The following is a 25,947-nucleotide window of genomic DNA, read 5'->3' as shown; positions in this document are numbered from 1 at the left end:
ATTCACAACTGGTTTCCAAAGACCCTCTAAGACAGGACAGGCCATTCCGGCAGAGGGAACAGAGGATGGGGGGATCCTGTGTTTTCTTCTCTCCCCCCAAAGAGCAGGTGCAGGCCCTGACAACTGGGGGGCTAGCTTAGACAAGCTTGTTCCCTCTAATTCTGGGTCTCCCAGGCCCAGATAGGAACAGAAATCACCAAAATCAATGGGGTCAGATCTTTGTGGGGAAGCAGAGGGACGGTATGGAAAGAACCCCTGCTTTTCCTTCTCTGGTCCACAATGCCATCCACAGGGTATTTGGAATCCAGAGGGTTGGGGCAATATCCAGCCTTCACAATAATAATATCTAAGTGGCCCAGTGGCTAGCAGGCTGAGACCTGAGTTCAAATCTGGCCTCAGGCACTTCCTAGCTACATGACTCTGATCAAGTCATTTAACCTCTGTCTGCCTCAGTTTCCTCATCTGTAAAATGGGGATAATAATAGCACCTACCTCCCAAGGTTGTGGTGAGGATAAAATAAGATCACATTTATAAAGTGCTTTGCAAGCCTTGAAGCACTGTATATGAATATTAACATAATGCTCTAATAACAATCGTTATCATTAATGAAAACTCATATTTCTATAGTACTCTAACGCATGGGAATGACTGTCTCCTCTGAATCTCCAGTGTACCATCCTCCATTTTAGATCCATTTTGATCATCTTCTCTCTCCTGCCCACCACCACCAGGAGTCTGGGTCTCCCACCCCCAGGCCCATGCCCTCTCCTCGGCAGAGCCAGGAACCAGGACAGATGTCCCTGAAGGGCCCCGTGTAAAAGTCTACTCACCCACCTTCTTCCTAACTAGTGACATGACTCCAATCCGGGTAAGCACATGCTGTCGAGAGAGCCCCTCGCGAGGGACGCCATCTGCAAAGGTCTCCGCCCCGTCGGCCCCTGGCTCACACAAGTGTCTCATGAAGAGGGACACGTAGGCCCTGGGGACAACAGGGAGCCCATGGCAGCACACAAGTCAGCCAAGGGAGGGCAGCTGCTCCATCCACGATTTGCCCCAGTGATAGGAATGGGCAGGGCTCTCCCCAGGGTGAATTTTTATCAGGAGTAATCATGGGACATAAAAAAGCCAAAACACTGTGACTTAACCCACTGTGCCTTGGGCCATTTCAGGGGAGAAAATGCTCTGTCTTAGGGAGGCAGACCCCAGGTAGGAGCCAACCACCCATCTCGCTGTCTTCAAAGTCAGTTACTTATGGGGGAAGATAAGGCCAGTGTCTCCAGGATATCAACCTTTTGTATACTGTAATCAACAAGCATTAATTAAGGGGCTCCTGTGTGTCCGGCTCTGTGCTAGGTGTTAGAGATACAAAATAAAATTGAGACAATCCCTGCCCTCCACGAGCTTATAGTCCAGCAGGAAAAAAGAAAGACCACCAAGACCACATTGTTTGTTACAGAGACAAGATCTTGACACAGCTCCTAGATGATCACATTTAAAGCTGGAAGGCACTTTTGAGATTATGTGGTCCAGTCCCCTCTTTGGGGTCCAGATCAGGAAAGTGATGGTGGTTTTTGAACCCAGGTTCTCTGACTCCAGGGCTGGTGATGCCATCCTGTCCAGAGCCGTAGACCCTGGCTCACTTGGCCAGGGTACCCCAAGAGGACAGCCAGAGTGACAATGTCCACAGCAGATTGCTAAGGGTCCCTTTACCTAAATTCCTTTTCGCTTTTCCCTCGGAGGTCCCGGACTAGCCAATGAGAGTTGAAGGCATCCTGGGGGGGCATGCCCCAGCGCATGATGGCGTTCAAGAAGGCTTTCCGCTGCCGGGCATTGAACCCTAAGACCTGGGTAGGGAGGGACAGATGACCACAGGAAGGGGAAATAGGAGAGTGGATATGCAAGGGGCGGGGGGAGGGCAGGAATGGGAGTTTCCCAAACTCCCCACCTAAGACATTCAGTACCCTCACCTCAATGTTGCCTCCAACTCTTGCCAGCAGAGGGGGTAAGGGTTTGTCTCGGTCACTTTTTAGCTGCCTCCGGGATTGTCTCCTCCCACCTAAAGGACAGTCACCAGCCAGGGATATTTTATCAGGCAGGATCAAGCTTAAGAGAGTCCTGAGCCTAGGGACCATTCTGTGCTAGACTCCTGAGCCCTGGGCTCTCAGCCCACACACACACACACACACACACACACTCAGTGCTGGGGGGGCTTCCACCTCAAAATCAAGGCAGGAATTCCAGGGCTCAGGAGTCGCCATCTCTCAGGACCCTCTGCCTCCAGGTGATGGCACTAACGGATTGATGAATGCGGAACCAAATCTGGATGGAGCTGTCCAAGCCCCGATCAATGCTCTCAGCCAGCCCCCATCTCTCTGGGAGCCATCGGGTTGCTGAGATCCTGGTGCCCGACTGCCCAGGCTCGGAAACAGTGGAGTAGATTAGGGGACAGGAGCACAGATCCGGGTCACCCTCATTCCCGGGGAATCACCAACACCCCAACTCACTCTGACCTTCCGGCCTCTCTTCAAAATCCTCATCCTCATCCTCGGAGCCGATGGAGTACTCCGACTGGTTGTCCGAAAGCTCATCCTGCCATTCTGTCGTACCCGGGGAGAAGGGAAACAAGGGGACAGGCAGTGACCCCGACCAGCCACGCCTGTCGCCCCCTCTCCAGGGACTGAGGCTTCCGGCTGGGCCGGGGCCAGACCAACAGGGATAAGGCATCCGTGGAGACCAGGCAAGTAACAGGCTGCAGAAAGCACCCTGGGCCCCCACCTGTACAGAAAGCCCTGTGTGCAAATGACACCTCCTTCCCCCTAATAGAATAGAAGCTCCCCAAGGGTAACGGCTACTTCATTCTTAGCTTCCTATCCTCCTCTTGACTTCGCATAGCACCTGACACATAGTAGGCGCTTGTTGATTGATTAATAGGATGTTACAACTAGAAGAGACCTAAGTCCCACCCCTCTATCTGACAGATGAGTGGATGACTTAGAATTCTCAGTCTCAAGCTGGAAGGAACCCTAGAACACATCTAGTCCAGTCGTACCCCCTCATTTTACAAATGAAGAAAAACTCAGGCCTAGAGAAGTGACTTACCCAGTCACACATTGAGAGAGCCAGGATTGGAACTCACAACCTCTGATTCTAAATTCAGTGCTCTTTCCCCTATGACTTGTCAAAAGACTCAAACTGGCGGCAAGAAGTAGGACTGGAATTCTCTATCCAAGGCTTTCTTCCCAATAATAATAATAATAATAACAATAGCCATCACTTACATGGTGCCTTCTATGTGCCAGGCACCGTGCTAAGTACTTTGCAGTCATCTCTTTGATCCGCAGAACAATCCTGTGAGGTAGGTGTTGTTACTATCCCCATTTTACAGAAGAGGAAACTGAGGCAACCAACTGTGAAGCGATTTGCCCAAGGTCACACAACTAGGAAGCATCTGAGGTATGATTTAAATTCAGGTCTTCCTGACTCCAGGACCAATGCCCTATCCACTGCCTCAAGCCACCACACTTCCAAGAAGTCTTGTCCCTGAGCTTCTTCAGGTAATAATGCCTTTCTTCTCTCCAAGAAGCACAGTTCAATTAACCTCACTCAGTCAAGCCCCACAGGGCAGGAAAGCCAGCAGCTCTACTGAGCCTGAAGTGTTTAGGACTGACCGGAGGCTTTCTGTACTGGCCATCAAAAATTTCTTCCTAATAATTTTATCTATCCTAAAATGATAGGGGAGCGAGCTGGTGGCTCAGTGGATAGAGAGCTGGGCCGGAAGACACGAAGCGTCATCTCCCTGAGTTCAAATCTGGCCTCAGACGCTTACTAGCAGTGCGACCCTGGGCAAGTCATTTCATCCCATTTGCCTTAGTTTCCTCATCTGTAAAATGGGCTGGAGAAGGAAATGGCAAACCACTCCAGGTTCTCTGCCAAGAAAACCCCAGATGGGGTCATGAAGGATCAGAAACAACTAAAAACAACAGAACAGCAACAAAACGGGTGGGAAAGAACCTTGAGTTTAGAGTAAGAAGCCCTGGCTCCAGTTTCAGCTCAGACACTTCCTAGGACGTTGGACAAGTCACTGGCCTCTCTTGGCCTTAATGAGGCGGTTAGACTAGAAGGTCCCTTCCAGCTCTCACGTTCTGATTGCTAGCCTGTGGCCCCTTCCTCAGGAGCCCCTCCCCCACCCTGACCCCTGAGCCCTGACCCCAGGGCAGTTGTCATACCTTGGTCCTCCTGGGAAGCATCATTATAATTGACCTGTTTCCGGACTCTCTTGCCCTTGCCCAGGTTTCGGGCCAGGTCCTCCTGCTGCTGCTCGTAGTGGTGACGAAGCAGCTTCTCCCAGTAGTCGGGGTCCACGTTCTCCTCCTGCTTGATGATCTCCCTCTCTACCTCCTCCTGGGAACAGAGCAGGGAACCCAGTCTGGGTGGGCAAGCTCCGGGCTGGGAGACCCAGCACCACTCAGGGTTTGAGGTGGTTGTGGTTGTATTTGGGAAGGACAGCCAGAAAGAGCCCTCCTCCTCCTTGGCCTTGACCTGTGCTCTCTTCTTCCCCTGTCCTGACCCTATTCCTGACTTTCTGGACTTCAGAGTCCTGTCTCCTCTACTGCTGGCACAACCTAGAACCTCCCTCAACACCTAGGCCCTCCTCACCCTGGAATATCCCTCCACAAGGCCATGTTCCATTGGTGAGCTCCTCCCAGAGCCGCCATTTTGTGGAGAGGCCCAGGGCAGCTGACATTCATGCTGTTCCTGACTTTCTGGACTTCAAAACCATGGCCTCAAGCCAAACACCTTCCTCATTCACCTCCTTCCCCTACTTTCAGCTGCATTTTCTGTGTTGTCTTCTCATATGAGAACGTAAACTCCTTGAGGGCAGGAACTGTCATTCTTTTGGCTTGTGTGTGTATCCCCACTGCTAACACAGTGCCTGGCACATAGTAAAGGCTTGATAAATCTTTCCTCCCTTCCTTCCCTCCTTCCCTCTTTCCTTCCTTCCTTCCCCCCCTCTTCCTCCTTTTCCTTCTTCCCTCCTTTCATCCCTCCTTTATGCCCTCTCTCCCTCCTTTCTTTCTTTCCTCCCTTTCTTCCTTCCTTCTTCCCTTCTCTCTTCTTTTCCTTCTCTCCTTCTTTCCTTCTTCCCTCCCTCCCTTATTTTCTGTCTTTCCTTCCCTTCCCTTCCTTTCTTTCTTTCATCCCTTTTTCCCTTCTCCCACCCTTCCCTCCTTTTTTCTTTCCTTCCCCCCTTCTTCCCTACCTTTTTCTTTCCTTCTTCTCTCCTTCCCTTCTTCCCTCCTTTTCTTCCTTCCTCCCTTCCCTTGCTTCTTCCCTTCCTCCATTCCTTCTTTCCTCCCTCCCATCTCCCCTTCTTTCCCTCTTTTCCCTTCTCCTTCCCTTCTTTTCCTTCTTTTCTTTCCTTCCCTTTCCTCCCCCTTTCTCCCTCTTCCCTTCAATTCTCCCTTCCATTTTTGCTTCCTTCCTTCTTTCCTTCCCTCTTCTTCAGCCCACTTAGGATCCCTCCTCCTCCAAGATCCTTTCCTGACTATTCTGTTTCTCCCCTGTCTCCCTGATCCCTAAATTCATGGGATCACACGATCAGAGCTCAGAAGATGGAAGGACCTCAGACGCCACCTGCTCCAACTAATGCCTGAATGTGAGCTTGCTTGGTACAGCAGAAGGACTGCTAAACTTTCATTCAAAAGTCCTGGGTTCAAATCCTGGTTTTGCCCTTTTTTTAGGATCTCATAGACTTAGAGCTAGAAGAGACTTCAGAGGCAGTCCAATCTTCTCATTTTACAGATAAGGAAACTGAGGCCCAGAGAGGTGGAGGGAGTCACCCAAAGTCACCCAAGTAGTAAGTGGCAGAATCAGGATTTGAGCGGGCATTTTCCAGGCCAAGAAGAGACCGTGCCACTCATTCAGTAGACAAGGCATAGACCACCTTATACTCTGAAGAACTTTTTTTTTAATGGAGATTCTTTACCTTTCCAATGAGACTATTATAATAACAAATCATATTTATATATAGCATTCTATATATTGTTCACATATTGGTTCATATAGTGTGTTTCCCCACCCCTTAATAGGTAGTACAAACAATATTACACCTAACTTCCAGATGAAAAAACTGAGGCTCAGAAAAGGGAAAGGATTTGCCCACATTCATTCAGCCAGTCAGGATTGGGGCCAGGATTCAAACAGGCCTTGACTAAGACAAGGTATTACTCTTGTCACTACACTCACCCCACTCCTGGAGGGCATGCTACCTCTTTGGGGTGCTTCCGGAGTGCCTACTACCAAGGTGCCCTCAGTACTATCTACTAAGAACTAGTAAGTTCCCAGATTTAGACCTGGAAGGGACCAGGGAGGTTACATCAGGCCCACTTCCCTCCTTTAATAGGCGAGGTCCCCCAAGGTTGTGGCCAGGCTAGGAGGGAAGGAGACCCCACAAGGTAGAAAAGCATCCTCCATTACCACTCCATCTTCTTCACGGACCACGTACTGGGCCACCTTGAAGGAGCTTAGGTACTCATTCATGTTCTGCAGTTCTGTGTCATCCGTGGCATCCTGGTTCCGATCCAGCAGCTTGGATATGGCGGCATCATCGTAATGAATTACGCTGCTGTCCTCCACGTCTTTGTTGTCACCTGGCACATAAGAGAGGGGCAACCAGTGAGGAAGGGGCCAGGCTCTGGGAACCCCTACTGAAGCGGGGCAGGAGGCTTCAGGAAACTCCAAAAGTTAGACAACCTATCGAACTCAGAGCCCAATGAGCCAGCTAGTAAACTATTCTGCCAATCCAATCCAATCCAATGAATACATGTGCCAGGCACTGTGCTAAGCGTTAAGCTGCCTTGAGAAAGGAAAGATGTAGGTATGGGTGTGTATGGGTGACAAATGTCTCCGGCGAAGCATGTCTCCAGCCTATTGGCAGAGCGGTGAGGGCCTACAGGTAGCTAGTGAGGCATACTTTTCCAGACATGTACCATGTGTTCATTAGTTTTCCTTGGCTGTACTCATTCATTACAAGGGATGGTAGGGGGAATGGAAATTACCCATCTTTTCCAAGAAGAAGGTGAAGTTTCCTAGTGGGTGGCACACTGGACTTGGAGTCAGAAAGACCTGGGACAAAAAACTACCTCTCATACTCAGTAGCTGTCAGAGAAAGCATCTAGGAAAATAGATTGAGAGCTGGAAGGGAACTTGGAGGCCATGAGTCAAAACCCCTCATTTTATAGTTGAGGAAACTGAGGCACAAAGAGATCGTAAGATCTTCAATTTCAATTGAGAGCTAGAAGGGACCTCTCATCCAATCCAACCCCTTCATTTACAGGTGAGGAAACTGAGGCACAGACCAGTAAAGTGACTTACCCAGGACCACATAACTAGTATGTGTCTGAAATGGGATTTTAACTTTGGATCTTCCTGATTCCAAGTCCAAGGTACTATCCACTACACCAAGTAACTTTTCTGAGCCCCAGTTTCTTCATCTGTACAATGGGGACAGCTTTGCCTATGCTCTACCTACCTCATGGGGTTAGTGTGAGGTTCGAATGAGATGAAGTGTTTGAAGCTCTATATGAATGTCTTGTTCTTGATTCGTTCTTGATTATAAGACCCTGCCCTACCTAGTAATGTCCTGGAGAATGGGCTGGGACAGCTGGTATGGGACCTAAAGGCTGTAACATGGACAAAATGTAGTTGCTTATACTGGTTCCTGGCAGAGTCCAGTGTGAGTCAATCAGTCAATAAGCATTTATTAAGGACTTACTGTGTGCTGAGCACTTTGATAAAAAGAAACGGACAAAACCCTCAACCCACAGTCCCTGCCCAGGAGGAACTCACAGTCTAATGAAGGAGAAACCACCTGAAGAACTAAGGCTGTAACAGGACATATGTGCCCCGAGGGGGAGGCCGAGCAGCTGGGGGCCACTGGGAAAGGCCACTGTAAAAGGCAGGATCTGAACTGAGCCTTGGACGGAGTCAGGAGACTACAAGAAAGGAAGTGGGGGCAAGGCATTCCAGGCACCGGGAAGAGACCACATCAATGGCACCCAAAGCAAAGGCGCCAATGGGAATTAAATTAAAGGAGTGGGGAAGGGACCAAAGAGAAAGTGACCGGGTGTTTCACTCAAGGAATTGTTTGATTTTGAGGCAGGGGCTCCAGGCAAGGCCCACTGCAGTCCAGAAAAGGCACGGAGGAGCCTGGACAGCTGTCAAAGACAGGGTTCTACCTACCTGGTGGGGTGCTGCCATGCTTTTTTTTCACCCCAGCTGCTAAGGTGCCACCACCTTTGGAGGCCTGGACATCGGGGGCGGGCGCCACGGGCTCGGGCACGTTGATCCGCTGACCCTGAGGCATCATGCCTAATGGGAAACAAAGCATCGGGCAAGGCCAGCATCGGGCAAGGCCGGCTCGGGCAGGAGGTGCTACACGCGGACTTTGGGGCGAGGTCGCAGGAGCAGCTCTCAGATTTTGAACTGGAAGCGCATCTCAGGGATATCATATCTTCCCTAGTAGCTCCATGAGGTCAGGGCCTGTGTCTTACTTATCCCATTTTACACACGAGGAAACTGAGCCCTGTGGAGGTTCACTGATTTGTCCAAGGTCCTACGGGTAGACATCAAAATCCCCAGAGAGGATGGATTTGAACTGATGTTCCTGACTTCAAATCCACTTTTGCATCACCTTGGGCAAGTCAGTAAATGTCTCAGGGGCTCAGTTTCCTACTGATCAATCAACAAGTATTTATCAAGGACCTATCGTGCATCAGTAGAAAATGAGGGTGGACAGATGGTTTGTAAAGCCCCTTCCAGCTCTGAATTCCATGACCCTATGAATCCTACAGCTCAACCTAGGGAATCTCTCAATTGCTTAGAAATGATCCTTCCTTCCAGTGCAAGGCCACATCCATCAAAACGAGTCAATTCCATTCAACAAATCCTTAAGCCAGCTGTTCAGCATGATGTAGATCAGTGGTTCCCATTGAGAGGTTTGCAAACTTCTTTGGTGGTTCATAACAATGGTCCAAAGGCCATTTAGAATTCCTTAATGGTGCCTTAAGCAGTAAATAATTGTGAAGAATACTATGAGTAGCATATTAAATTACCCTGGTTGTTCACAATTATTTTTATTGTTGTGGTTGAAAGGGATTCATGCAACAAAAACATCTGGAACCACTGTTAGAGACAAATCTCCCAACTGCTTAACTTACGGAATGTTTTACTTTGCAAATGGCGTCTTTCTAATTCTTTAGTCTTTTCATCATGAAAATTGCCAATATACTCTTTAGAACTAGGGAATGTCTTACCTTCCCTACAAGCTCTAGAAGGGCAGGGCCTCGTCTTAACTCGACTACACGTGACCTCCCATCCTTACCAGTTTTGATCATGGAGTCTTACATTGTATATGAGCATCAATAAAGGCCTGGAAAATGAAGGAATTTTTTTTTCTGGCCCTGGTGACGGGAGGCTGGGATGCCAGTGAGAAACCATTAGACTCAGAACAATTTACACAATGCAACAATATTATAAAGACAAACAACTTTGAAAGACTTAGGAACTCTAATCAACACAATGACCAACCATGATTCCAGAAGACTCATGATGAAGGGTGCCACCCACCTCCTGACAGAGAGGTGGTAAACTCAAGACTACAGACTGAGACATTTTTCTTTGGATGTAGACAGTGTAGACAGTGTGAGGATTGTTTTGCTTGACTATACATGCTTGTAACGAGTATTTTGTTTTTCTTGCTTTCTTAATGGGGGCAAGAGTATGGGAGGTAAAGGAGAGAATGTAAACCTGAAAATAAAATGAAATTGAGTTTAAAAAAAAAAAGAAAATCTGGATATTAGATATCTGCCAGATGTTAGATCTGGCAGAAAAAAGGGGAAATGGAGAATGGATGGCAGAGATACAGGGGTCAAAGGGCATTTCCTCTCAAAAGAGATGCTATAGTACATGGCTACTCATTGGAGGACACATAAATGCATTGTTGGTAGAGCTAATGACCACACTGCCCCAACAGTTCTGGACAATTTAAACTTATATTTTAAATAAAAGTCACTAAACCACACATACCCTTTGACCCCATGATATTACTAGAAGGCATTTTCCCTAAGGAAGTCAAAGACAAAGGGAAAGTTTCCAAAGACACAAAAATACTTGCACCAACATTTAATGGCAAAGGCCTGGAAGGAAAGCAGGTACCTACAAATTGTGATAAATAAATATAATGGAATATTATTGCATCATAAGAAATGATGTGTATGAAAGAAATCAGAGAAACTCAAGAAGATTTGGATGAATTATTGCGGAGCAAAGCAAACCAAGCCAGAAGAACAAAATGACCACGACAATATAAAGGAAAACAACACTGAACAATGTTAGCACTTCAATCAATACAGTGACCAACCATGACTCCAAAAGACTGATAATGAAAGGATAATAGGATTAGAGCTGGAAGGGACCTTCAAGCCCATCTTGTCCCAACTTTTCATTTGACAGATGGTAAAGAATGCCTCCTGCCTCTCAGCACAGAGGTGGTGGGCTACAGGTGCAGAATGAGGCATACAATTTTCAGACACGGCCACTGTGTTGATTTCTTTCACTTGACCATACTTCTTTGTTACAAGGGAAGGTTCTATTGGGCATTGGGAATTCCTTGGGAAGTGAGAGCAATATTTTTAAAAATGAGTAGTAATAAAACATTTAAAAAAGGAAGAAAGAGTGGTTAATTATATGAAGCAATGCCTGGAATTGCTCCATAAACATAAAACTGCTCAATGTAATCAGAAATTATTGAAATAAATTTTAAGGAGACACACAAAATAGGCACCATATAGATATAAAATGGGGTGCCTGTGGCCCACTGAAAATGGCCTTGGGGTCCATTGAAAAAGAGATATTGGGAGGGGTGAGAGGAAGGGAGAGAATTTGAAATTCAAATTTTTTTAAAATGATTGTTAAATTTTTTACATGTAATTGGAAAATATTTAACAAAATAAATATTTTTTTTAAAAAAAGAGAGACATTGAGGGACCACAAGACCTTAGATTTAGATCTGAAAGGGTTTTGGAGATTATTTTGTGCAACCTCCTTCAGCCCAGTGAACCAGATCACTTAGAAAGCCTGGGAATGAATTCCAGGCCATTTGGGATTCAGGACTGCAGAGGTTTCTGCCCCGGAGAGGCATGACTCCAGGAGTGACCTGCAGCTCAGCACCAAAGAGGCTCTTACCTTCCACGTCGTCTTTAAAGAGCTCCTCCGTCCCAAACTTCAGGATGTCATCCAGCTCCTGCTTGGTCATGGACCCGGACTTAGAGCCCAGGCCGGGTCGCACCACCAGATGCGTCAGCATCATCTTGCGTTTGGCGACCTGGGTGATTCGCTCCTCCACGGAGGCCCTCGTTACAAAGCGGTAGATCATTACTTTCTTGTTCTGCCCAATGCGGTGGGCTCTGCTGAAGGCCTGTGGGTGGCATTCATTCACTATTCACATGTCACAGTGGGGCCAGAAGCACAGCTCAGGAAACAGCTTATGGGTGGGTAAGTGTGTGACAAGTGGATCAATGTGATGGATCAACGGATCATGGACCAATGTGATGAGTGAAGCATGTTGGGCAGAGAGGCGGCGGACTACAGGTGCAGAGTGAGGCATATCTCTTCAGACAAACACAATCTGTGAATTTGTTCTACTTAACTATGCATACTGGTTACAATGAAGGCATGGTTGAGGGAAGAGTCACTGGGAAGGGATAGCAATTTAAAAAAAAGAGATCAATAAAACATGTAAAAATAAGAACCACCAGAGGTGTATCCATGTGTGCCTATAATGCTGAGAGAAGCAGTATGGGTGTATGGGACTGGAACATACAGGAAGGGAATAAGCATTTATGTAGCACCTACTATGTGCTAGGCACCATACTAAGCACTTTACATGTATCTCATTTGGTCCATACAACCACCTTGGGAGGTAGGTGCTGTTATTATCCTCATTTTACAGATGAGGAAACTGAGGTAAACAGAGGTTGAGTCACTTGCCCAGGGTCATGGAGCTAAAGTGTCTGAGGTCTGATTTGAACTCTGGTCTTCCTGACTCCAGGTATACAGTTCTGTGCACTTTGGCGCCCCCTAGCTGCCTCTGCATCATGGCATCACAATGTAGTGAACAGAGGATGGGATAACTTGGATGTCAGAACACCAGGGTCTGAAACCTGCCTCAGACACTACTACAGTAGGTGCTTAACAAATGCTTGTTGGCTTGGCCTCCAAAGCTTTCCATCCACAATCTCATCTGATCCTCAAAACAACCATATGAAGCAGGTACTCAGGTTATCATCCTACAGGTGAGGAAACTGAGGCTAGCAAGGTCAATTGACTTGCTCATGTATGATGTGTGCGGCATGTGTGGGCACGCCCCTGAGCGAATGTTTGATTGTGAATTCTCCCTGAGGGGGTTGGCGGGTGAGCTCATCTTTGTGACTTCGTTTAAACCTCTGAGCTTGACAAGGGAGAGGGTGAGTGGGTAGTAGTAGTGGGGGGGGGAGTGATGGGGGTGGTAAATGTCTCTGTAAATATCCACCAATATTCCCCACTTCTCCCCTAGCCCTCCACTCCTTCCACCACATGCCTGGTCTTTAACCTTGTTCCTATGAAAACCTGGTTCTTCTCCTCTCATGGTGCCTCATTCCCCCATCCCAGTAGCCTGGTGGTCTCCCATCTCTGCCTTGGACATGATCTCCACGCCAACTCCCAACCTGTATTTCTTCATGTCCCTTCCCTATACTGTGCCCAGAATCCTCCCCATCACCTATTTGCCAGGGGACAGGGAGACATTTGAGATACGGTGGAAAGAGGGTAAGTGGACCACTAAATGAGTTACCTGACCTTGGGCAGGTCCCTGAACTGGACTTGGCTTCCCTACTCTGTAAAGTTGGGGGGAGAGGGAGGATGGAAGGAGGGACATGGGGGTGGGGGAGGCAGGGAAGAGAGAGGGAGGGGTACCTGGGGAGGGAGCATGGATGGAGGAGGCAGGGAGGAGGGAGGGAGGGCTTAGGGGGAGAGTTGCATTAAGGGACCCACCAGGTCCCTCCCACCTCTGACCATCTATGATTCTATGGACTGGGTCTAGGCATTTGTACAACATTCACTTAGGAAAGCGCCTTCCCTCAGAGTTTACCTCCATTTACATCGGATGCATCTGGAATGTAGGCATTCATTGCTGCATGTTACCTCCCTCATTAGACTGAGCTCCTTAAGAGCAGGGCCTGTTTTTATTCCATTTTTTTTTCTCTGTATCCCCAAGTAGCAGAGTTAGGTTTTAAACACAGGTTTTCTGCCTCTAAACTCTAATTCTGATTCTCCTAGCTTAGACCATGGTTGCCTTTCCCCCACTGAGATCTAAGAAAACTCCTGGTCCAGGGTTCTCTGAAGTCTCTCCTACTGCATGCTGTGAGGGTTTTGTCTTGTATCCCACCCCCACTCCCACCCCCATCAGCTCTTTGAGGGCAGGAACTATCTCCTTTTTTGTCTTTGTACAGGCACATAGTAGGTGCTTAATAAATGCTTGTTGACATAAATTAGAATCAGAAAAGAATGGATCGCAGCTAGGATCACAGATTTTAGAGCTGGAAGGGACTTTCATGGCCATCAAGTTCAATTCCCTTATTTTACAGGTGAAGAAACTGAGGCACAGAAACTATAAGTGACTTGCTCAGGTGACTTGCTTAACTTGGAAATAAAAGGAACAAATCCATGGTCTGATTCCCCAGCTTGTCCCTCTTCTCTTTCTGACCCAGTACCCTACAATGTCTCCCACCCCCACCCTGCCCAGACTTCTTTCCTTAAGCATCTGAACAGCTGAGCCTCTCCCCCAAAAAACTAGTAGCCCCCTCTGTCTGTGACTTCACAGCTGATGCTGCAATGATACTTTGACCTCAGATCAGATGGGATCCCCCAACAGGTCTAGCCCCAGGTCATTTGGGCAAGGACCCACCCAGACAGGGAGAATCCTGCCAGCTTCCTTATCTGACCATAAAATCTTGGGATAAGGGAGGCCAGAGTGATGAGGGAAGAGAGAGGTCAGCAAAGGGAAGCAATAGAAATCCAGGCAAAGAACCCCTCGTGGTTGGGAGGAGCTCCTGGAGGGGAAGGCTTTTCAAGGCTGAGTCCATATCTCTCCATAAGGTAGTATAAAGAATCTTGGGACCTCTACCAGGACTGTGAACTCACTCATTACCACTATACTCCAAGGTGGCTAGCCCAGAGCAAAGTCCTGGAAAATTGCAAGTCAACAGACCTGTATGTCATTGTGAGGATTCCAGTCCGAGTCGTAGATGATGACGGTGTCAGCTGTGGCCAAGTTGATGCCCAAGCCACCAGCCCGGGTGGAGAGGAGGAAACAGAATTGCTGGGCTCCAGGAGCTGGAGAGGAAATAATTTAGCCCTACATCAAGAGGTAAGAGAGGGGAAAGGGCTAAATGCAGAATGATGGAGACAGACTCCCCAAGGGAAAGATGGCGACCTAGGTGGGACTCGGGCAGGGGCAGGAAGTCCTAGCAAGCTCCTTCTTTAGGGTCAAGTTAGACCTTCTGTATCATCAACTGGAATGGATTTATTTCTTTGGTCTAATTTTCTCATTAATTTATCACAGCCCACTAGTACCTGTCAGGAAGAGAATAATTGAGAAGTTAGATAGAAGGTAAGGGAAAGGGAAGAGAAAGAGGAAAGAGGGAGAAAAGAATGAGAGATCCTTCCTGGCTCAAGTCAACCAAGGCAATCTTTTCACATAGAAGTCCTCAGCTAGGGATAGAATCTTCATGGATTGTCAAAGCATAAGCATAGGACCCTAATTAATGCATTCATTAATAGTTATTCCTTCTTTATAGTCATACAGCCCAATATAGACTCTTTGATCTTTCTTTGGGTCTATGATTTCATGATCAAGCATTCTTTTTATGGGTTCAGATTGCAAACACATCCACATCTTCTCATTCCAAGCTCATTTTGGATACATCCTACATAGGGGAAGCACCCCCAAACATGCTAGAGAATCTCTTCTTATTCTTTTAAAGACATTCCACCCTCTTTAGATTGTTTCTTTCCATTTGTGTTTTTGTAGGCAAAATAGAGCTAGCAAATTAAGCTGTCTGCCAGCTAATCTCAATACTAGTAGATATTGTCAGGGTCCTACAACCTCTGACTGCCAGAACCGCATAACCATTGACATGGGCAGGCCTGAGAGAATGGTTAAGGGCTCAGAAGATGATGTCAAGGATATCAGTCACTCACCTCATGACACAGATTCATTATCTAAGAGCTTGACCTTCAAGCCCAACACAGAGCACAAGACCTCTCTTGGGAACATAGACAACACAAGGGAACACAAACACAGGCACATGGGGAAACCCAGCCAGAAACACCACACCCCTGCAGCCATGAAGCTCTTCTGGCATGAAGAGATCTCCTTTTTACTTCCTCTAAGACAAACAGCTCAGCCACAGCAGCATAAGGGACCCGGCCTTTAAACCCTAGCTCAGCAGTCATTCTTCATGCTCTTTTGTTGGGTGGTTACAGGTAGTCCCTCAGGGTGGGAGAGAGGCTGGTACCCAGGGTGGGGCCATTATTGCCTGGATTGCTTCGGCTGCACACCACCCACCACCACAGCTCAGCTGCCCTTATTTCCTAACCACAATAACAAGGATAAGGCGGGCTAATGTTAAGTCCTGGAAGAACAAATGAAAAGACATTTGTAACGTTACGATCACTAAAATGAGCACTACCGTAGACCCATAATTATTAGCCTTTCTAGTGTGTGGGTGACACTTCTCAAAGCCCAGCTAATGAGTAAACAAGCAATCTCTCCATTTGTTCTTCAGATTTAATATTAGTTAAAGCTCCTACCATATTTTGAACCGAGCTGAAATACACACATGTGCTCATATACCCAACACACACATGCATGCACACACTCACTCATTCACCCATAAATGTATACATACATACACAGAGAGACACACTAGAATCCTTCAGAAAATTCCCCCTCCCCACCTCAGGCAGAGGGATGGGAACCTCCATCCCTTTCAGCAAAGGAACCATTAAGTCTTGGTGTATATTCCCAGCACTCCCAATCTATAACATCATTGCCTAGGAGTCCATAAAACTTCCTTTTTGGAAAAGGAGAGGGGAAAGTCAGGCAATGTTACTCAGTCTTGGGCTCTAGGCAGAAAGAAACCAAAGAGTACCATTGAATCTGTCGATGGCTTCTTGCCGAAGACCTCCTGTAATTCCACCGTCGATCCGCTCGTACTTATAGCCTTCATATTCCAAGAAGTCCTCTAGCAGATCCAGCATTTTGGTCATCTAGAGGGAGAAGCAAGACGCCCAAAGGTGACCGTGGGAAGAAAACCATCCCTGTGACTACACTAGCCTGATTCACCAAAGAGCAAAGATACAGCTGCTAACTTTGTTGTCAGGTTAACAAGCATGTGTTAAGTGCCTACTGTGTGCCAGGCACACATTGGGGATACAAAGAAAGGCAAGAGACAGTCCCTGTTCTCAAGGAGCTCCCAATCTAAAAGGGAAGGTGACAAGCAAATAAATATGTACAAACAAGACCCACATACAGGGTAAATTGGGGGTAAGCAGCAGAGAGAAAGCACTGGAATTAAGGGGATCTCATGGGCCTAGAAGATCCCCAATTTTACAGTTAAGGAAACTGAGGCAAGCAGAGATTAAGTGAGTTGTTGAGGGATCACACTGCTAGTAAGTGTCTGAGGCTCGATTTGAACTCAGGTCTTCCTGATTCCAGGCCCAGGCCCCTATCCACTGTGCCACCAGCTGGTAGGAAAGGATCCGACATTAAGTGTGAAAAAGATGTCACTTGGGACATGTGAATGGCACCAACCACATGCTGCAACTGGGAGAGTCTGCGTGCACCCATAAAGTGGCAAGTGGGCACAGCATCAGAGACTGGATTTTAAATGCCAGTCATTCAGGGTTATGAGGGTCTCTCTTTATGACTCTAAGGGGTCAAAAATCATCAGCATCTCAGATCTGGGAGGAACCTTAGGGGTCACTGAGGCCAACCTGTCCCTGAGCAAGAATCATCCTACAAAACCATCTATAAGCAGCCATTGAGCACTTCCTGAAGACCTGGGGGAGGGAGGCGAGGAATGCCCTCTCAAGCCCCCCCATTTCACTGGTGAACATTGGGAAACTGTTCCCTTTGCAAACTTCCACCCACTACTCCTGGTTCTACCCTTGGAGCCAAGAAAAACAAATCCCTCTTCCACTGGGTAGCCCTTCAGATATTTGAAGAGAACCTTCATCTCGTCCCCCTGCTCCCACTTTCCCACTACATTGTATTTTCTCTAGGTTGAATGCATGATTGCAGATTTAAAGGCTGAAAGGGACTTTCTTCCTAATTTTATAGAGGGGAAACTGAGGACCAGAAAGATAAAGAAGTATATGTATATGTGTGGATCCCCTCTATTATAAGCACGTATCTGTGTCTATGTTACATCTATATTAAAAAACACATACTTTTAATACAGGAGAGATATATATGTATGTATACACATACACATAGAGGTGTGTATAACTATACTTAGAGGGAAGACTGATCAATATATCATCTAGAAAAAGAGGAAAGTGTCCTCTGTTTTCTGTTAGCTCATTGTTTTAATTGGTTGCTGAACGAGAATTTAGTATTCATACAAAAGATCAAAATCTGCATGTGTCTGTCTGTCTGTCTGTCTCTGTCTCTGTCTCTCTCTCTCTGTGTCTCTCTTTCTCTGTGTCTCTGTGTATGTATCTCTCTGTCTCTCCTCTCCTATCTCTTTCTCTTTCTCTCTTTCTCTGTGTGTGTGTCTCTGTCTGTCTCTATCTCTGTCTCTCTCTGTGTCTCTCTCTCTGTCTATCTCTGTCTCTGTCTCTCTCTCTCTGTGTCTGTCTCTGTCTCTCTGTTTCTGTCTCTCTGTCTCTCCTCTCCTATCTCTCTCTCTCTCTCTCTGTCTCCCTCTGTCTGTCTATCTGTCTGTCTCTCTCTGTGTGTCTGTGTATGTATCTCTCTGTCTCTCCTCCCCTATCTCTCTCTCTTTCTCTCTTTCTCTGTGTGTGTGTGCCTCTGTCTATCTCTGTCTCTCTGTCTCTTTCTCTGTGTGTCTCTGTCTCTCTGTTTCTGTCTCTGTCTCTCCTCTACTATCTCTCTCTCTCTGTCTCCTTCTGTCTGTCTGTCTGTCTGTCTGTCTGTCTGTCTGTCTGTCTGTCTGTCTGTCTGTCTCTCTCTCTCTCTCTCTCTCTCTCTCTCTCTCTCTCTCCCTCTATTTCTCTCTCCCTCCCCCCCACCCCTCATCTCCCCCGGTGGCTTCAGAGATGAGGACCAAGAATTTCTGTGGGCATCTGGGTGGGGGAGGAGCCTCTGGTCCTCTCTCTCATCTGGCTACCATGTGCCCATTAACGCACGAAGCCATTGCTTTTCTGTCTCTGCCAGGCTCATTCTTCCCTGATCTTGGGTGGATGAGCGTCAGAGACAACGGACCAGGTTAAAACCTTGTGAGCTTTGAAAGACCAGAGGAGCAGCCACGAGAGGTCCAGTGGCCTCCATGGTGGAGTCTGCTAGCAGCCACACAGGCCAAGTCTGGTGAGGAGCCCAGCAGGAGACCAGCCCAGTGGCTGAGACCCCAGGTGCTGCAAGCAAGGGAACAGGGACACTGAGGCTGGAGTCAGGAGAACCCGAGTTCAAATCTGACCTCAGACACTTATTAGCTGGGTGACCCTGGGCAAGTCCCTTAATCTCTGTTTGCCTCAGTTTCCTCCCCTGTAAAACAGGGACAATAACAGCACCTACCTCCCAGGCTTAGCGTGAAGACCAAACAAGGTGACAGGTAAAGCACTAAGCACACGTAGGCACGGCCACCACCGCTGAGCCACTTCCTTCCACCTGTCTGAGGGCAGAAGAGGAGGCTCCAATCCTTCTAAACGCACAGCCCCCTGAGAAGCAAAGTGTGCAAGGAAGAAACACTCACCTGGGAGAAGATCAAAACCCGGTGCCCTTCATCACGCAACTTTTTCAGCATCTTCTGAAGGAGCATGAGCTTCCCAGAAGACTTGACCAAGGAGCTGCCGTCGTAGGAGCCGTTGGGCAAGACTGGTGCCTCCTGTTCAACGAGCAACAAGCATCTATTAAGCACCGACTAATGTTCTGAAGGCACAGCACTAGGAGCTGGGAGTGCAAAGGCAAAGATGAAACAGCCCCTGCCCTCAAGGAGCTTACATTCTAGCAGGGGAAACAAGTCTATATAAAGGTGTATGAAAATTGGGAGGGGACTAGGGACAGGATCCATGACCTCATTGGTTCAGGGAATTCCCAGGTGAGGAAATTCCTTCCACCAATGCAGGTTTGCCACCTTCTAAAGAGTCTAAGAGAGCTTATAGTGCTTGAAGAGCACTGAGGCTAAATGATTTGCCCAGTGTTACAACTGTCAATTTGGTGGGACTTGAACTCAGGTCTTTCTGTCCAATACAAAATCTATACCAAGTAAATACAAGGTTATTTGGGACAAGAGAGGTGCTAGCCCCTGGGGGAAATGAGGAGAGGCTTCAGGAAAAGGTGGGGCTTGAGCAGAGCTCTGAAAATAAGTTTTCTAAGAGGTAGAGGTGAGGAGGCACCCAGAGAGCCTATGCAATGGCACGGAGACAGGAGATGGGATGTCGTGTGTGGGGAGCAATAAAAGGTCAGTTTGCCTGGCCTGTGGAGTGAGTGAAGGGGAAGAACGTGCCCTGAGCCAGAATCACAGGGGCAGCTAGGCGGCACAGTGGATAGAGCACCGACCCTGGAGTCAGGAAGACCTAAGTTCAAATCCGGCCTCAGACATTAGCTTGTGACCATGGACAAGTCACTTAACCCCATTGCCTAGCCAAAAAAACCAAAAACAAAACAAAAACAGAATCACAGAATTGGAGAGCTAGAAGGGACATTAGCAGCCACAGAAGAGTCCCTGATATAACATACGCTATCTGTGGCCACGCAGCCTCGACTTGAAGACCTCCACGGAGTGAGGACCCACTGCCTCCCAAGCCAAGCCGTTCCACTTTGGGGCAGCTCCCTAATTGTTGTGAAGAGCCTTAAATGCCAAACAGAGGGACTGGCGTTTGATCCTAGAGGTAATAGGGAGCCATGGGAGGTTACTGAGGAAGCATGGTCAGTCCTCTGCTGTAGAAATATTGATTTGGTAGCAGTGTGGAGGATGGATTGGAGAGGGGGCTTGAAGAAGAAAGAGGCTGGAGGCCGGCTGAAGAGGAGGACTTTGGAGAGGGAGGAAGGCATGGAAGGGCTTTACACTGGAGGCTTGCTTTCCTACAAACTGGCTCAGTTCATGACCCAAAAGCCAGAAAGGATATTGGGAATCTAGGAGTGACTATATCAGATGGCTCACTCTCTCAGGGAGGAGGAGGGATAGAATTTGGAACTCAAAAAATTGCTTTAACATGTAATTGGGGAAAAAATAAAATATATATTTTTTAAGGGAACTTAAGAGTGAAATAGATCATTTCCCAACCAGTGGGCTATTCCCAGGTCAGGCAACATCTGGGCTAGGAGTCAGGCTCTCATCCTGGCATTTCTCCTAGCCCCCTACCTTTCATGTCCAGGCCAGGAAGAATCTACCCTGTGATGGCCAGAGATCCCTGTAGGGTAAAAGACTCCATGTTCAGCAGGCACCATGCTGCCTGCTCACCATGGACTGGCCAAGAGATCTATTTGCCTCCATTCAAAACAACATCCCCTTAGGGAGGGAGAGGCAGATGGATAAATGGGTCGTTCTCAGTGGTCCTCATGTGTGCCATGTTCTCTGTAGATTACAGCAAACTGTGGAAAACCACGATGGCTTCTGGGCCTTTCACCATGCTGCTGGTCTGCTGACCTCTCACCACGAGTTGGTGGATTCAGGGAAGGCAAACTCATTTCAGTATTAGCTTGGTTGGTAGGCTTAACATACATTATCTCATTAAATCCTAGATGTTCCATGAGATAGCTCCTACTTCTTAACTCCATTTTAGAGATTAGAAAACCAATGGACAGAGAGGTCAAACGCTTTAGAGCTGGAAGGGGGCCATAACATAAGATTTAGCTGCTTGTACGTTAAGGGACCGCAGGGCATGGAATATAATATTATGGAGGGCAAAGGAGATAGGATTACAACCAAAAATCACCTACCCAGCAAAACTGAGTATAATCCTGCAGGGGAAAAAATGGTCATTCAGTGAAATAGAGGACTTTCAAACATTCTTGATGAAAAGACCAGAGTTGAATAGAAAATTTGATTTTAAAATACAAGACTCGAGTGGAACATGAAGAGGTAAACAGGAAAGAGAAAATCATAAGAGACTTATTAAGGTTAAACTGTTTACATTCCTGCATGGAAAGATGATATTTGTAACTCATGAGACCTTTGTCAGTATTAGGGTAGTTGGAGGGGAAAAAATTATATGTGTGTATATATAGATATAGATAGATAGAGGGCACAGGGTGAGTTGAAAATGAAGGGATCATATCTGGAGAATAAAATTAAGGGGTGAGAGAGGAATATACTAGGAGAAGGAGAAAGGGAGAGGTAGAACAGGGTAAATTATCCTACAAAAAAAACAGAAAAGAAAAGGCTCTTACAATGGAGGGGAAAAGGGGAAAGGTGAGAGGGAATGAGTGAATCTTATTCTCATAGGATTTGACTTAAGGAGGGAATAACATACACACTCAATTGGGTGTGGAAATCTGTCTTACCCTACAGGAAAATAGGGGGGGAAGGGGACAAGAGAGTAGGGGAATGATAGAGAGGAAGGCAGATTGGGAAAGTGAGTAATCAGAAGCAAATACTTCTGAGGAAGGACAGGGTCAAAAGAAAGAATAGAATAAATGGGGGGGGCAGGATAGGATTAAGAGAAATAGAGTTACTTTTTCATGGCCTGTCTACTATGGAAGTGTTTTGCATAACTGCACATGTATAACCTATACTGAGTCGCTTGCCTTTTCAATGAGGGTGGGTGGGGAAGGAGGAAGGGAGAAAATTTGGAACACAAAGTTTTAAAAACACGTTTAAAAAAAATGTTTTCACATTCAACTGGGAAATAAGAAACACAGGAAACGGGGTACAGAAATCCATCCTACCCTACAGGAAAATTGAAGGGGAAGGGGATAAGAGAAGGGGGGGAGAGATAGAAGGGAAGGCAGACTAGGGGAAGGGGTATTTAGAATGCATGCCATCTTGGAGCGGGGGAAGGGATGAGATGGGGTGAAAATTTGGAGCTCAAAATCTTGTAGGAGTAAATGTTGAAAACAAAAAAAAAATAAAAAATTACCAAATGGAAAAAATTAAAAAAAAAAAAAGAGCTGGAAGGCGGCCAGGAGGCCATCTAATTCAACCTCTTTGTTTTACAATCGAGGAAACTGAGGTCCAGAGAGGTGGGTTTTGGACCCTGGTGTCTCCTGACTCCAATTAGCAAAATAAAACAACTCCACTCTGTCTGTCACCTGGCACATGATATATGCTTGTTGGTTGGTTAATATCGCCATGGCACATGGTCATGACTTGGGGGAATTATCACCATTTGGGATTATACTCCACAACTATCCTGTGGATACTCATGTGGATAATAGGGAGCTGACTGGAAGACAGTCAATAATGCTTGAGCACCTACTCTGTGCCAGGCATTGGACTAAGCACTAGGGATATAAAGAAAGGCAAAAGACAATCCCTGCCCTCAAAGAGCTTACAATCTAATGGGGGATGCAACATGCAAACAATCTGTATCCAGGATGAATTAGAGATAATCAATGGAGGGAAGGCACTAAAATGAAGGGCATCAGGAAAGGCTTCCTGGAGAAGATGGGATTTTAGCTGGGGATGAGAAGGGAGAGCACTCCAGGCATGGGGGACAGCCACGTATGTGGGCAGAGGGCAAGGTTTCCAGAGGCAGTAGAAAAGCTCTGGGCAGAAGGGGCCATCAGTAACTCCCACAGCACACCAAGCCAGCATATCAAACATCCCCTCAAAGAACGGAGTTGGGTTGGCAGATAAAACAGCTCAGAAATCCGAACCCCTGAACCTACCACGGCGGCCACAGGAAAGAGATAAGGGTGGTTGCAGCATTTCTTCAGGTCCATCATGATGTTAAGTAGCGACACCTGGTTTCCCCCACCTTTGGAGTTCAAGGCTTCAAAATTTCTGGTCAGAATGAACTTGTAGTATTTCCTGTAGTGGAAGACAGAATGACAGCCACTGACGTGGCACCCTAAGGCACTCTGTGGGCACTTGAGCTCATGATTTCATTGGTACCTCGGATCAAGGTGGTAGGACGTAAGCTGCTTGAGGGCAGAGATATCACGCTTATGTGTGTGTGTGTGCGTATGTGTGTGTGTGTGTGCACCCCACTGGGAGAACTCTTTCTACCAAAGCAGGTTGGCACCTTCTCTCGGCAACTTTTTCCATCCCAACAAACATTTATGAAGCACCTACTATGTGTACGGTACTGCCTAAGAGCAGAGGAGACAATTAATAAAAAGCAAGACAGCCCTTGTCCTCAACAAACTTACAATCTAAACTCCACTAGCCCACACTGCTTGTCACCTGGCACATAATAAAATCTCCATTTTTCAGGTGAGCAAACTGAGGCTCAGAGAGCTTCAAAGACTCTCCTATGACCATAAAATTCACAATGCAAGAGGTAAGATTTGATTCTAGGTCTTTAAGGTCCAGTAATCCCTGCCATGACACCCTTCTTCTGGGGGGCCAAGAAAGACTGGTCCTCAGAGTTCTTTATTCCCCAATGTAACTGCTTTACAATTCTTTTTTTGGGGGGGTAGCAATCAAGGTTAAGTGACTTGCCCAGGGTCACACAGCTAGTAAATGTTTGAGGCCAGATTTGAATTGAGGTCCTCCTGACTCCAGGCCCAGTGATCTATCCACTGTGCCACCTAGCTGTAGAGCAGAAGAAAGCAGAGGCCCAAGGAGGCTTCAAATCTAGAACTTTTCTGAATTTGGGGGTAGAGGAGGGTAATGCATATTCTCAGGAAGGGCACTGCCCATGAAACTCCAACATGGGGCAATGGGTTTAAATCCCAGTGATGCCATTTACTAGCTGTATGACCTTGGATTACTCATTTACTAATTAGTAAATCTCCATTAGTCAATCTCTAAGATGATCCTTAAACCCAGAGGGAAGGCTATAAGGTATGTGGTTGGAGAAACACCTTCTAACCCCCTACCACAGAGAGCCCCCCTAGACCGGTGCTAGCAGAGCTGAGGAGAATACAGTAATAATCGTATTTATATAGCACCAGGGTACTATATAAGTGTTCTATCTCATTTGACCCTCACAACAATCCTGGGAGGTGGGTGCTATTAATTATCCCCATTTCAGATTTGAGGAAACTGAGTCTCCCGGGATTTCACAGCTAGTAAATGTCTGAGGCCAGATTTTTTTTTTTTTTTTTTTTTGGCTAGGCAATGGGGTTAAGTGACTTGCCCAAGTCACACAGCTAGTAAGTGTTATGTGTCTGAGGCCGGATTTGAACTCAGGTCCTTCTGAATCCAGTGCCGGTGCTCTATCCACTGCGCCACCTAGCTGTCCCCTGAGGCCAGATCTGAGCTCAGATCTTCCTGACTCTAGGCCCAATGCTCTATGTACTCACTGAGCCACCAGCTGCCCCTAAAGGACAGGATCCTGAAGCCAGTTCATTAAGACCAGAGAGAGGGAATTCTGAGCCAGGCCTCAGGGATCATCTAACCCCATTCTCTCATTTAACAAATGAAGAAATTGTAGTCAAGAAAGGCAGAAAGACTTGATGAGGCCAGGTCCAGCTCCAAACCTAGTGCTGACAGTCATAATTATGTATTGATTAAGCACCTACTGTGTGCTACATGCTAGAAATACAAAGAAAGGCAAAAGCCAGTCCCTGCTATGGAGGAGCCCCATAGTACCACACTGCTTTTCTCAAGGCCTGGGAGCCAGGGGGAGAAAACTCACTTCTGCATCTGGCTTAGTTCCACCCTCACGATCAGTTCCGTCTTGGCTGGCATGTTCTTAAACACATCAGCCTTCAGTCGCCGTAGCATGTGGGGCCCCAGCAGGTCATGCAGCTTCTTGATTTGATCTTCCTTGGAGATGTCGGCAAACTCCTCCAAGAAGCCCTCCAGATTGCTGCAGAGAGAAGTGGAGATAAGAACTTTGGGTGGAGACTCACAACGATAACTATTGACTTCTTACTGTGGGCCAGGTTCAGGGCTAAGAGCGAGAGACACAAAGAATTAAAGTCCCTGCCCATCTAATGAAGGAAACAATAAGGCATTTATGGTGTAAATGGGTGAGTGGGGGTGATTTCAGAGGGAAGGCACTAGCAGTGATGGGGACTGAGAAAGGCTTCCTGTAGAAGGTAGGATTGAAACTGAGTCTTGGGAAAAACTACAGAATCCAGGATGTGAAGAAGGCAAGGCAAGCCAGCCAAAAGGAAACCGAGTCAACTTAAGTTTAGTATTTAAAATACTAAAATAACTCCCCATTCTCTCTACTAACATCATCCCATAGTCCAAGCCCTATTGCATGTCTATGGTCCAAGAATCAGACCAGCTAAATTCAGAGATCTGCTCATCACCAGAATGGCCACAAAATCAAATCCAGCCTCAGAAACTTGACCCTTGCTAGCTGCATGACCCTGGGCAAGTCATTTAGCCCCTACTGTCTCACCCAAAAAAACTTGGGGGGCAGCTAGGTGGCACAGTGGATAGAGCACCAGCCTTGGAGTCCAAAGGACCTGAGTTCAAATCCAAAATGGCAGCAAAAACTGCTACAATCTACACAGGGAATTGAATATTAACCCTGATGAAACAACGTTCGTGGAGTGCTTTAAGGCTAACAAAGGATTTTCCCTACAATTGTACTGTCCA

The 25,947-nt window shown here is 47.0% G+C and overlaps 1 protein-coding gene across 3 annotated transcripts in view; it reads right to left on the bottom strand.

The window, feature by feature from the left end:
* The window catches only part of CHD5 (chromodomain helicase DNA binding protein 5), a 148,745-nt gene that overhangs the window by 25,962 nt on the left and 96,836 nt on the right, over nucleotides 1–25,947 (bottom strand). For all 3 annotated transcript variants that reach the window (XM_027843956.1, XM_027843954.1, XM_027843953.1), the window contains 13 exons: nucleotides 25,031–25,204; nucleotides 23,115–23,256; nucleotides 19,036–19,167; nucleotides 16,252–16,369; nucleotides 14,307–14,431; nucleotides 11,246–11,477; nucleotides 8,243–8,371; nucleotides 6,479–6,651; nucleotides 4,228–4,402; nucleotides 2,506–2,598; nucleotides 1,969–2,057; nucleotides 1,712–1,845; nucleotides 836–980 (listed from right to left, as the gene is read on the bottom strand). In XM_027843956.1, the coding sequence (XP_027699757.1) occupies nucleotides 836–980; nucleotides 1,712–1,845; nucleotides 1,969–2,057; nucleotides 2,506–2,598; nucleotides 4,228–4,402; nucleotides 6,479–6,651; nucleotides 8,243–8,371; nucleotides 11,246–11,477; nucleotides 14,307–14,431; nucleotides 16,252–16,369; nucleotides 19,036–19,167; nucleotides 23,115–23,256; nucleotides 25,031–25,204 (1,861 nt within the window). The remainder of the gene's footprint in view (nucleotides 1–835; nucleotides 981–1,711; nucleotides 1,846–1,968; nucleotides 2,058–2,505; nucleotides 2,599–4,227; nucleotides 4,403–6,478; nucleotides 6,652–8,242; nucleotides 8,372–11,245; nucleotides 11,478–14,306; nucleotides 14,432–16,251; nucleotides 16,370–19,035; nucleotides 19,168–23,114; nucleotides 23,257–25,030; nucleotides 25,205–25,947) is intronic.

Source organism: Vombatus ursinus, unplaced genomic scaffold (assembly GCF_900497805.2).
Source record: "Vombatus ursinus unplaced genomic scaffold, bare-nosed wombat genome assembly UNPS02014932.1, whole genome shotgun sequence".
Taxonomy (NCBI): Eukaryota; Metazoa; Chordata; class Mammalia; order Diprotodontia; family Vombatidae; genus Vombatus; species Vombatus ursinus.
The sequence above is the reverse complement of the archived record's forward strand: the minus strand, read 5'-3'. Positions and strand labels throughout refer to the sequence as shown.